Here is a 13,820-nt window from a genome sequence, read left to right on the forward strand (position 1 = left end):
ATTCGATAGGTGCCCTTAGAAAAAGAGTAGTAGTCGAAGGTAGAAGGAAGGTAGAAGGAAGGTAGAAGGAAGGGAGAGGCCGACGGGATCGATGGCAATTCGCGTCGAACGATGCAAAGAGCGTAACGTCGATTGGACGCGATGAAGTTAAAGGTCGATTCCCCTGTTGACTGTTAAAGGGGTGTGATGGGCCAGAAGCTGCTGGTGCAGGAGGCGCCTGGCTCCGGTTCCAGTTCGACAAATCGTATGGAAGGCGGCGAAGGCGCAGGAGGAGGGGAACTCCATCATTTCCTCCACCAGTACAACCAGCAGTCTCACAGTCCTGGCCAGAGTCTACAGGGTGGGCTTCCTCTTCCATTGAGCCCGCAGTCCCTCCGACACGACGGTTCCTCCAGTACTGGCATTACCGGGGTCAAGAGGGAACCCGAGGATCTCAGTTCCTCTCGCGGAGCTCAACAATCCAGCAAACGTCACAAACAGACACAACCGGACAGTCCCACGCCGCCGGGAATGTACCATCATCATCAACATCAGCTACAGGTACGCGTAGAAAATTTTTTCTCGTTGTTATACATCCTATGTCGAATGAAATAATAAAGAAAAATTTATTTTGACAGGTGCAACAATACGGAAGTCCGTACGATCCGTATACCTCGTGCAGTCCAAGATTGCAGTCAACTGCATACACTTCGACGTCCGGAACGAGTGGAACAAATAACGCGAATGCTAGTGGCATTCACCAGGAAACAACAGCTGTATACGTAACGGGAGACGCTCTTCCACCTCTAGCATCTTCAAACTCCTCCTCGTTATCGACGAGCACAGCCTCCTACACAAGATACGAGGTAGTACCCAGTTCTTACGCGACGACGCACGCGATACGTTCCTCCTCGAGCAGCAGTAAAGTTCTCACCGTCGATTTACCGAGTCCTGATTCTGGGATCGGTGCCGACGCTGTTACGCCTAGGCAAGATCATCACGCACCTACGACCCTCCATCAGGTGACTTATTTTATTATTTATTTGTTGAAAATAATAAACTTGAAAAAAAAAGAAATTTAATAATTTAATAGAATCGTCGATCGCGTATGATTAATTAATACGCTTATAACCGTGTGGCTTCGACCGGTTGACTCGTAATTGAATTTGCACGATTCGCGTCTTGTAGAAAACGTACATGCGCATTACCTGCACGATAGTTGATAATCATTTTAATCGTTCCGTCATATCGATGTAGGAGAATTCTTGACCGATCTAAAGATAATTCGTCATTCCTACATGCGTATCAGTCATAAGTAATAGTTCACTTCCGGAAGTGTTTAATCGCGCGTATTTCTACCCGACCAAGAACTACGCTCCAAGAGAGTAAGTCATTAGCATTACAGTCGACATTACGAATTAGAAAGCACGCGTTCGTTCTGCTTCGCTAACACAGGAGGTACTGAAAACGAAGTTTAAAATGCTCCCGCCATAGGGAGTCGACCACGAGTGACTGCACCTATCCTCGAAACCTATTCAAAAGCTAAAAGACCCAAGTATCGCCTTACTATAATGTTTCTGTCCTACATACAACTATCCTACATTTACGTAATAGACTTATTACTTAAGGAATATTAAATAATAAACGACAGACACACACGTGATCGTCCTACCAATTATATTATATATATTGTCTAGAATATTTTTACTTAGAAATCCTTAACCCGACACCTCATTAGATTATTCATAATTTATTTCGATAGAATAAAACGTAGTTACTGCTATCTAAACAATCGTTGTAAGCGGTAATTGAAAAGATTGATGAATGGTTTTACCGTTAAATTTAAGATATTAAATAAGACGCTTATCTTCTAAGTAAGAATAAATTTGCAATGGGATAAAGATGTAACGCGAAATGGACGCGTTTGGTGAACCAATCTATTAGTCGTTCGCAGTTGTAAACTCGTACGATTTCGTGCGGTCGTCGGTCGATTTTACGAGACCGCACACCGCGCCGTTTTCTTCCTTTTCATCGTTTTCTCTCGCGGTAAAACGAAGCGCAACGATTTATCTCGTAGAAAAGTAAGTACCTAAGTACTTGCCTGTTTATTACGTACACACAAGTCTTTCTCGAGTACTCCGAACTTGTTCCTTTTCTTTTTCATTTTCTTTTTTTTTTATTGATCTTGTTCATTCGATTATCGATTTCTACTACATTTCTTTCTTCTATTTTTTTTTCTTTCTGTCTTTCTTTTTTAATCATTAATATTATCCGTTATGTCGTACAGTCGTCCTTCGATTATACGGAACTGTGCCCCGGAGGAACGGCAACTGGTTCAGCGGTTGTTCTCGAGAACGGTGCCGTGATACATCACCAACCTCTTCAACTGCAGTTGCAACAGAGCCATGCGCAAGCACAGGTGCAACGTGGTGGTCTCGTCGCAGCAAGTACCCCCAATCCTACCACTAATCCGAATCCACCTAGGTCAAGGCCTTGGCACGATTTTGGAAGACAGAACGATGCCGACAAGATACAGATACCAAAGATGTAAGTTTCACACATTACAGAAAAACAATTAAATTTTGATAGAATTACCATTACATCAAGATTTCAAATCCGTCAATTGATTTGACAAATGACTAACTTGTATAGACAAACAATATTTCTTTAAATTAAAAAAGGAAGGGCTAATAAGTAACTCTCCCTAACTCGTTGATGTGACGAGGAAGAAGGAACATTGCGGTTGTGCTTAAAAAAGGATAAAAAAAGAGAGGTAGTTTGTACCGATCTACGCGTAACGTACACACACACACACACACACACACACACAAGAAGAAGTTATAATGAGGTATCTATAGCAAGTAAGCGTCGTGGCAAGCAACAGGAGCAAAGAGCGTGTATGCGTACAGGACGTTCACCCGTCCTGTATCCCGCACTCAGATACAGTAGATACTTACATAGGTATCAAAGAGGGAGACTCCAAGTCGACTTACTCCATTTATCGTCTCGTTGATAGAGATAACAGAGTCCTGCCTACCGATCTGCCTATCGAACCAACAAACTCGAACGAGACGAGAAGAAACCCGCACGGTTACAGTTCCATACCCTTTTTCTTTTTTGGTTTTTAAACACCGACGAAGTTAACGCGAAAGAACGAAAACGTGTACTCTCCTCCTCCTCCTCCTCCTCTTCGATTGTCTTCTTTTTTGTTTTTTTTTCTTCTTTTTTGAGAATTAAATTGAGAGAACTCGATTAAAAAGATAACGAGAAAGAGGGGAAAAAATAAAAGAAATGAGAAGGAAAGGAAAAGAGAGCCTGTTAACAGGAGAACCACATCGATTTGCATATTTATTGCTTTATTAAGTGTATTTACGTTTACCGAGATAGTCGAGAAAAATCTGTGAGAAGAGGGAGAGAGACGGGGGGAGGGGGAGGAACTTATGTCGGCGAATAAAGATAAACGGAGAACGAGAGGGAATGTCTTTGCCAATTAGTTACCGACCTCGCGCCGATTTTTTTTACCACCACTTTTTTTTTAGCCAGAAGATATTTTCAAGTATAGCAAAATTCGCACGAGAATGATTCCTTTTCCCCCGAGGGTACCTTCCTGATAAATATAAATGCAATTTCGTTCAAAATCTTGTATTCATACTTTTGTTTTTTATCTTACAGCTTCTCGGCGTACGGTTTCAAATATCATCTGGAGTCTCCTATCAGCACTTCTCAAAGACGCGAGGATGACAGAATAACGTACATCAATAAGGGTCAATTCTATGGCATTTCGCTGGACTACGTACCGGATCCAGACAAACCGCTTCTTAAATCGGGACAAACGGTTAAGGTAGGAATCGTGTAATCTTTGTGATCGTACGTTGAAAAAGTACTTTTCGATTTAGCAAATATCACGCGAACAAGCACGCAACAGATACGAATGAAATAATACATGTGTGTAATAAAGTACGAAAGTATCATAGGTACTCAGTATAATCAAATCCGATTATCATTGACTCCTACAGCGCAATAGAAAACGCGGCTACGCTTTCGAGCTCTCTCTTTCTCTCTCTCTCTCTCTCTCTCTCTCTCTCTCTCTCTCTCTCTCACACACACACACACACCCTCTGCACGAAGGTTTTTTCAAAAGAGAAAGAAAGAAGAGCAAAAAGAAGATCGAAGAAGTCGAGCTAGCTCGTTTGTTCTCGCGACTCTAATTGGCAGAGCGGTGGCAACCGTTAGCAATTTCCATTCTGATAAAGGTGGCTATTTTTTTTCTTTCCTAGCCGCGAACGAGTTACGACTTCCTCGTTAATTGCTAATCGAGCTAACGTCCAAGGCGTGTGGCGACTAGAACGGTATAATACACCTACCTACATCGTATTCTCCCCACCTTCTCTATACTCCCCCTATGGCTAATAAGAAATCAAGATGTAAGTGCAAGCGTGTAAACTCGACTTATTCCCGAGCGATACGTTTCTCGTTTTGTTTCTCAACTCTCCCTTTTTCCCTCTCCACTCGTTTCCTCACCTGATCCATATTTTCCCAGCACACACGTGTAATTGTTCGTTCGTTCACCCGAAACACGAAAAATCCGGTAGCAATGGATTTGCACGCACGCACGCGCGCGTTACTCACTCGCCCGTGTTTCTGTCTGCTGTCTTGCCGTTGCTGCTGTCAATGTTTATCGTTTAACTCCCGTATTCGTTTTTTAGTTTCCCTGTTCTTGCTTTTTTTTTTTATTCTTCCAATGCAATAAAAACTATTCGATCAATCGAAGGAGAGACGCGATCAATATTATTATCATGTACGTATAATAATAGTAATCATCTTTTTTTTTTCTATTTTTTGCGTAGAGCGTGGTTATGCTGATGTTCCGGGAAGAAAAGAGTCCCGAAGACGAAATAAAAGCATGGCAATTCTGGCATGGAAGACAACACTCCGTAAAACAACGTATTCTCGATGCTGGTAATTATTTACATAATTTGGAATTTATTATAATTTGTTGGAAATAAAATTGTGTTATTTGCGCAAGCTATCTGGAATAGGAAGTATTAATGAGGGGTAAGATCGTGCAATGGTATTCATACTCAGAAAAACCTGAGGAATAACGACAAAACGAAATAATTTATCGTTGCAATATTACGTTTTATCATGTAACATATGTTTCACATTCTTTCAGACACGAAGAACAGTGTGGGTTTAGTGGGTTGTATAGAAGAAGTCGCGCACAACGCGATTGCTGTTTACTGGAACCCCTTGGAATCTTCGGCGAAAGTACATCCAAATGAAAAACTTACATATTTACGAAACTTCGTTTGGTTCGATAATTAATATACTTATTCAATTCATTATTTTGCAGATAAATGTAGCCGTGCAGTGTCTAAGTACAGACTTTTCCAGTCAGAAAGGTGTAAAAGGCTTGCCACTACATATTCAAGTAGACACGTACGAGGAACCACCACCACACGCTCACACTTACACACCACCTTCGCATCGTGGTTATTGTCAAATCAAAGTTTTTTGCGATAAGGTAATAAAATTTTCATTGACCGATTAAACGTAAATACAACTTGTGACGTAAAAATCGTCAAAATAAAAATGAGATTTCGTTTGGATGTTTTATAGGGTGCGGAAAGGAAAACTCGTGACGAGGAAAGAAGAGCAGCTAAAAGAAAAATGACGGCAACGGGTAGGAAAAAACTCGACGAACTTTATCATTCCGTCACTGAACGTAGCGAATTTTATTCTATGGTAGATCTCCATAAACCACCCGTATTATTTTCACCACCGGCCGAGCATACAATAGAAAAGGTATTCCATCAAATCCAATCAGTGAACATTTTTACCATTCTATGAGTATAATTATGATAGAAATCAAATTCAAAGAATATCTGCACCCCCAATTCTTCGATCGCGAGTATTGCTAAATTATTAAGCAAAGTTTTCATTAAAAACGAACAAATCTTAAATGTAGTAAGAAAAATACGCCACGATCCTCTGCTCTCGACTTCGCCACGACCCTCCACCAAATAAAAATATGTAAAAGGGAGAAAGAGAGAGAGAGAGGGAATAATATGTCGCGATAGATAAAAATATGTTTCTTCTTTTGACGACAGTTCTCGACGATGGAATTGTCTAGTTTCTACGGAGGCGGTGGCGGCGGTGGAGGTGGTGATACCGACACCTCGTCGCTGAGTAACGGCGAGGGCGGAGGATTGAAGGCTGGGGGTAGCAGCCCATATCCGTGTGGCAGACCAAGCCTGCCAGCCTTGAAGTTCCACAACCACTTTCCGCCCGACAATCTCAGTAATCTACACGACAAGAAGGACTCCTTATTGATGCAGGTGCAGGAACTCCAAGGTTCGGTGCTCCAGGGTGTACAACAGGCTGGATTAGCTGGTACCGTAGTTTCAAGTGTCGGTAATCGCCTGCACCTGCAGCAACAACCATCGCATTTGCGTCCAGCCGATGCCGAGGAACGCGTAATGCTCTACGTTCGTCAAGAATCCGAAGACGTTTACACCCCTCTTCATGTAACACCACCGACCGTTCAAGGACTGCTAAATGCTGTAAGAACCGAGAGATCTTTTTTACACGAAAAAACATACGTCACATTTATCGACAATTTATTATTTATATATCCAAATCCACGCCTAGCGAGCAATTCTTTTTTTTTTATCACGAACGACCCTTGACAAATATCACTAACTTATTTATTACGTGAATGCATAAACGCAAATATAAATGCACATATACAAACATTACACAAGGGGTATTCAGGAAAGACGATTCACCGAATATTATCCATGCATGTTGTTGAGCCATCAAGACAAATAATCAATTCGTTTGCACTGTATCAGTCGCTAATTAATATTAATATTGCGCATGCCTGACTTTTTCTAAAAATCCTATATTAATAATCGCGTGTATTAGACACGCGAAAGAAGAAAACAGTAACAACGGTGTATATGTATATGCTAGATGTGATGCTATCGAACGACGAAAAAAAAGTTCGACAATGAAACTCTCGTCGAGAAGAACCGTCGTAATGGTGTACGATGACTAATCTATGTTAGTTGCACTATAACGAGTGGTTTTCTTTTTATGAAAATCAATGTAAGAAAAAAGTGGAAAACAATTGATATTATTCCGGCACGGTCGCGACAGTTTTGTCTCTCTTCGTTAATGCGTTTCATCGGTCGGCATCGAGTCTTCCTTGCAATTAGTTGACCGATCATTATACTTTTTCTATTATTTTTTTTCTTCATCTCTACCTAGGTGTTCTGTTTTTTTTAAATCTATTTTTTCCTTAATCACGCGTGCATTGATCTCTTTCTCTACCTCTTTTTTCTCTATCTTTTTCTTATACTATTAGTCTTTATCTTTTTCTCTCTCTCTTTCTCTCTCTCTCTCTTTCTATTTCATTCTTTCGAAGAAAAGAAAGTGTAACAAAACGAGCACGAAAGAACGAAGATCCGTATCACTGTCAAAATTCTAATATTCTACTTTTTTCTATTTTGCAGATTGAGTCAAAGTACAAAATTGCATCCTCGAGTATTAATAACCTCTATCGCAAAAACACAAAGGGGTAAGTTTAGTAGAGTGTCATCTTTACTTGCATGCACGCGTTACGTAGTGCATGCCATAACGGTGACATTACCTGACTCTCCGGTTTGGTAGTCTTTCTCCTGCTATTACGCGTTCTCTTGCGAAAAGAAAGAAAAACGATCGTTCTACGATATTTGATAAACCTCTTTCCTTAGGATTTTCAAATGCGCTCTCGTTATCTATACCGTTGCAAACTTTGGCATCAAATTTTATAGATATACTACTACTACTACTACTACTACTACTACTACTATACTACTACTAATGCTGCACTCTCTTTCAACTTCCTCTTTTCCATTTTCTTCTTATTTTCTTAATTTCTCTTTCTTTTTGATTTGTTTTTTTTTGTTAAATCACTGACGCTACATAAACGTTGCTACTGTTACCATATTTTTTCGCTTATCACACAGCTTCGCTATCATCAGTCACGCAAACAACTGCATTATTTTTTGCTTGGCTACATTATTGTACTAACTTTTGGCATGTGTTTTTAACCTAAAAAGAAAAAAAAATCACGCCTGTCTTCCTATTCTTCCTAAAAATCCCCGTTGTCCTGTTGTTGTTACTATAGTCATGCGACACAAATGTTTTTTATATGTATGATATATCTCCTAAAAAAGAAATAAGTAAAACATTGTTCTAAGAATTGATTGAATCATGCTAGAACGTATTTTTGTTTGCTTTGAATGTTTCAGCATTACGGCGAAAATTGATGACGACATGATCAGATTTTACGTGGACGAAGATTTATTCCTTTTGGAAGTGAGTCATTCGAGATTGACCAGCGACTCAGAAAGAAATGCAACAAATCCTGGCTCCCCTAGTGATCCAAACGATCCCGGTGATGCACCCTCGAGTGGTTATGACGTGACGCTCATCGAACTACCATCGTCGCCACCTCATCTCGCTCATTCACCCCTCGCCAATTCGACCCACGCGCATACACACGGGCACGTTCACGAAAGTGGAAACACGTGAGAATGGGAACTAAAATATGGTGGGCACACTAAACCTTTTGACATGTAAATAATAAAATGCGTTAAGTCAATTATAAAAGATAATTTAAGTTCTCCGAAGAGTTATCCTATAAGTTATGCGATAATTAGGAGAATGTTAAATCGATCTCTACTGGTGTGAAATACCGAACTAGTTGGAACGTTCGTTTTTTCTAGTTTTTCTATGAAATCAAGAATAATAGCTCGATTGTCATATTTTAAGCCCTTACGTCAATCAATCGTACTTCAAAATCTATCAAAAGCGGCGGAATGACTTTTAAGCGGTGTATATACGCTGATGGCAAACCTCCAAACTGATTGCATTCTCAAATGTTGTACTTCGGCTTGCTCGAGATATATCTACAAATCAAAATCATCGCGATTATTATTCTTTAATAATTATTATGCATAAAAAGAAGTTCAACTGTCGGTAGTCACAATGGTATTAACATGACTGTCTGTAATAACAATTCGAAGATATAATGAAATTGTCAATTTAGTGTTTAACTTCTTTTTTTGTAAACATTTGCCATTTGCTATATGTTACCGAAAAAAAATCACAATTAAGGTTATTGCTTCGTAAAGGGTTAATCTCAAATATTTCAAATGTCTTCAATCTCATTACGAACGAGTAAACAAAAAAGACATTTTAATAAAGATATGTTAGATGGGAAACGTGTAGGATTCGTGGAACAATTAGACCGTTGCATCACTTCAAGAATTCCTTTTTATTTGGAATGAAGGTGCTTACTTGTTTACTCGTTAGAATTAGAAGAATAAGAAGAAGAAGAAGAAGAAAAAAAGAAGACAAGTATATATATATGCTGCGATTTACCATAAATATCCACAAAGCGAAATTAAAATCTTTAGTATCAGAGAAATGAATGAGTAGAAACATATTTATAGATTGTAAGAGAATCGTCTGTTTTAGATAATAGAAACATATCATTGTTCGCAACGATTGTCAAATGTAAATCAAACAAATTTGATTTAAGAGGAACTGCAAAGTATGTTAAGTGTACGTGTATCTGACTTATATTTCTGTATGAGATTCTTTTTCTTTCCTTTAATTTTTTCTTTAATTTTTGTCTTTCTTTAATTCTATAGTAGAGCTTAAATTTTGTTTATTTTATATTATGTCGCAAAATGAGATTTTATAAGAATGGGAGATGAAGATAAAACAACAAATCTTTGACCAAGTTCAATTTGAACTTATAATCAATTTCTATCAAATTATTAAAGATATCGGAAAGTTTAATCATTATAAAATAGTTGAAACTTTGAATGACGACAATAAAAATAACTACACACACAATTTTATTTTAATGACTGAAATAAAAATGCCAATGGGCAGGATATGTTCTGAAGTAAATAGATGAACGGTAATCTACAAAAATTTGACATTGGAACCTAAGGGGAACAATAACTAAATTTTCTAGTTAGAAAATAAGGAAAAACATATGTCTAGAAAAAGACTAACAACGACTAGAAAAGAAAAGAAAAGGAAAAGGAAGAAGAATAACGTCATTTTCTAATTATCAAAATTTCCGATGATATTTTCTTATATTTTTGGAACAAGGAAAAACTTTCCGATATACCTAATAATGTTTTTTCCCATCGACAAAAATATTTCAATTAAAAAATCATTAGTGCATGACCGTAGATCTTTTAAAATTTGTGTTCTTTCCATTAATCATACTAAAGTAAGAATGTTGACGTTATATTTTATTAGTTAAAGTTTTTACCATCATTTCTACAATAATTTTAATCATTGTTGAAGATATTTTATAGATAACAAAGTTTTTAATCGTTTCAATGCTTTATTATGCATTAAAATGACGAACAATCGAAATTCTTCAAAGTCTGAAAACTATAACAATGTATTAATAATTAAATCACATTTTGCGCTTACCATTTGCCATTTTTTTGTCCTGTATTAATAATAAAATTCAAACGAAGCGTAACGTATCTAACGAGAATTCATTTGAATTAAATCAATAGACATCGAATAAAATATTATATGAATCAAATATAATAGTGTGTGTGTGTATATTATATTATATTATAATATATAATATTATATAATATAATATATTATAAAATATACCGCCAATGTGGATAAAAAGGAACAAGAAAGAAATTGTTTGCCACCACAAACAAAGAAGAGAATATTAAAATGTTATTACCATAAGATCGTCCGTTCGCTTTTTAATGTGTATGCGTGTGAGTTTGTGTGTCTATTATACACATCGCATACGCTCTCTTGTTATTCGTTATAAGATCGTTATATAGAATAGATTAAAAAAATATCAACACCACGACATTTATATTGTTTTTGCGTTTAATCATACGTATTGTCGATACCGATATCAAAGCAACGATCAAAATACGCTTGTAAAATGCATATTATTATTGAGTACTATATTTTGTTACATCTATCGCTACATAGGCTAATAATAAATATTATTATTATTATTATTATTATTATTATTATTATTATTATTATTATTGATTCTATTAATTTTAAAGATATACAATACGTATAATATTATTTTTATACGAGAATGTATAATCATATGGAATGCAAAAAAAGGTTCGTTCAAATAATAAAAAGTGAGAAACAGAAATTATAGAAAATGCGCACGTGCGTGATTATATGTGTGTGTGTGTGTGTGTGCGTGCGTGCATGTGAGTAGTATGCTTGCGTATGAATAGTATATGATTGAGAAATGAAAATGATATAAAAAGAAAACGATTGCGTACGTATGCAAATATGTCAATGAAGAAGTTGGTAAAACATTTTTTTTTCTTTTAATTATAATTGTTAGCGTTGCTCCATGACATTTTTTATAAATAATAATAATATCAAAGCCGTTTTTTATCCCCCAAACGCAGCCATCATCACCTTTACCCTTAAGCTCCCTTCCGCCTGTTGGTCGTTCATTTACGAAAAGAAAAAACCGTTCTGACGCATCTTTCTTTCGGATACGAACGGCTGTGTCGATGAGCTATTTTATTATTATTATTATTATTATTATTATTATTATTATTATTATTATTATTATTATTATTATTATTATTATTACTGATAATATTATTATATCATCTCTTTGTAATACTTATAATTATAATTATTATGTCCCTACGTTACGAAGGATAAAGACATGTTAAAGCTACGATGAGACTACGAATTTGAAAGAAAATCTATTTAATTGGTTGAAATTTTTCTATTTTAAATCACGTAAAAAAGAAGGAAAAACACATTTTTTTAAAATAATTTTTTCCAAAAAAATTCCAAACGATAAATTAATTTAATTCCGCGTAGTAATTTATTGTAAAAAGAAATATGTATAAATGAAAGATTTAATATTCGTTGTCTCCTTGTAGCTATTTTTCTTTTTCTTTTTTATTGATCCGAGCCGAGATCGTAATAAAAACGACGTAAATATGACAATATAAAAGAAGATAGAAATAACGAGAAAATGATGATTCTCAAGGGATGACATCTCATTAAATTTTGTTATAAGCGTATTTTTATCGCAAAGAATGTTATTTCTTTATCTGTCGCTTAACCAATCGACGGAATATCTAATTTTGAGAATGTACTGTAGAAATGTCGTCGGAAAAAGAGAGAAAGAAAGAAAGAGAGAACGTGAGAGAGAGAGAGAGAGAGAGAGAGAGAGAGAGAGAGAGTGAGAGAAAGTAATGATAACAGAACGATAAAATATAAGGTGGTATCTTTTCTTTCTTCCGTCGCATTGTCTTGCCATCGTGAGATTGTGCCAGAGGTGATATTATATTATTTCGATGTTTATTGCAACAATAAATATTATATTAGTACGTTTTATAAATCTTTTTGAATTTTATTATATTCCTCTGTCAATGTTAAACTCGATAATATTAAATAATTTAAAAATAGAACAATCCAAAATAATTTCCTCTTCTAAAATTTAATAGTAAAATAATTATGTTAAGATTTATTTTTTTTAATTTGTACAGAAAAATACAATAGGTGTGGGTTGCTAGATAGGTAGGGTTGCAATTTAAAAAAATAGAAAACGTGTCAATATTGATTTGAAATTACTTTCTCTAAATTTACATTGACGTGTTTAATACTCGAAATTGCAATAACTTAAAATCAAGAGTTATAAAATGAAAGGAGCGTGTGTATATCGAACTATCACGCCAAAGGATCAGATAAACAGGACTCCACCTATTCCATCTATTCGTTCCTTTTTTTTGTCTTCGTGGAAACCAGTCAGTAAGGAATTCAAAAAAGGAAATCCAGAGCGCGAAAACCTATAAGGGAAGATAAACAGGAGGTTGGTTCTCTGATAAATAAAGAAAAGGTATAAGAAGAAGAAGAAACGGATAAAAAAGAAAAGGGAAAAAAAGAAGTGAAGGGCGAAAAGGAATAAAGAAAGGTGAAGAATACGTCAAGCGAAGAGAACAAAAAATCGTGTCGACGACTTTGCAGTCAGGGTTCGACGATCGCTTCACGGATGAAGCGACGTGACAAGTTGTTCTGACAGCTATTTTGGCGACAGATCGATCGATCGTTCTAACGGATCCAAAATGGATCGGGATGATCGATAAGAGACGATCGAGCAAGAAGGACCAATCGGATGATACCAACTTAATGATACGCACTCGACTTTGATCTATCTTCGTATTTAAAGTGGTATTAAAAAGCTTTCCTTTTATTCATTTATCTTAAATCAACGACGAATACATACTCGATTTTTTAATTAGCAGGTATGCATAATCTTGTAGTAGAACGAAACAAAAAAGTTAAAAGGGTAGATAAATCAAAATAAGAATAAGAATAAGAATAAGAAGAAGAAGAAGAAGATGATGGGAAGAAGATTCTCTATTTTTCTCTCTATATCATACACCCGATCATTCTGATCTCGTGACGCGTCTTATTCACGACGATCTGTGCGAGAATCCACGACCTTGTATGGGGACACTAACCCTAATGTAAATGGTAATTTCCTCTAAGCTCTAAGGCTTATCTCTATTCCATTTTGACAACGACAGTTATATCCTAACGATTCTCATTCTAAACTTTCCAAATGTTTCACGAACATTATTTTGAACAAGTTAAATATATATTGCAAATAAAGGATACCTTGTATTCGCGAAACGTTTATGCTAAAATGTTTTTCTCCATTTTTTGTATCCTTATTTATCACCGGAGAGGAATGCCCTTTTCTAAGGACCAGGTCCATCGTTGCAAGTGCA

The 13,820-nt window shown here is 36.3% G+C and overlaps 1 protein-coding gene across 3 annotated transcripts in view; it reads left to right on the forward strand.

Annotated features, from left to right (window-relative positions):
- The window catches only part of grh (grainy head), a 74,564-nt gene extending 62,137 nt beyond the window's left edge, over window positions 1–12,427 (forward strand). For 2 of the 3 annotated variants that reach the window (XM_089171830.1, XM_015325518.2), the window contains exons 5-15: window positions 180–540; window positions 618–1,001; window positions 2,267–2,526; window positions 3,652–3,820; window positions 4,827–4,938; window positions 5,153–5,247; window positions 5,333–5,503; window positions 5,599–5,784; window positions 6,090–6,542; window positions 7,497–7,561; window positions 8,277–12,427. In XM_089171830.1, the coding sequence (XP_089027956.1) occupies window positions 180–540; window positions 618–1,001; window positions 2,267–2,526; window positions 3,652–3,820; window positions 4,827–4,938; window positions 5,153–5,247; window positions 5,333–5,503; window positions 5,599–5,784; window positions 6,090–6,542; window positions 7,497–7,561; window positions 8,277–8,559 (2,539 nt within the window). In that variant the 3' untranslated portion in view covers window positions 8,560–12,427. The remainder of the gene's footprint in view (window positions 1–179; window positions 541–617; window positions 1,002–2,266; window positions 2,527–3,651; window positions 3,821–4,826; window positions 4,939–5,152; window positions 5,248–5,332; window positions 5,504–5,598; window positions 5,785–6,089; window positions 6,543–7,496; window positions 7,562–8,276) is intronic. The other variant, XM_015325519.2, reaches the window with a different exon arrangement.
- The last annotated feature ends 1,393 nt before the right edge of the window (window positions 12,428–13,820 follow it).

Source organism: Polistes dominula, unplaced genomic scaffold, assembly GCF_049000335.1.
Source record: "Polistes dominula isolate Pdom_NZ unplaced genomic scaffold, Pdom_raw_medaka contig_28, whole genome shotgun sequence".
Classification (NCBI taxonomy): domain Eukaryota; kingdom Metazoa; phylum Arthropoda; class Insecta; order Hymenoptera; family Vespidae; genus Polistes; species Polistes dominula.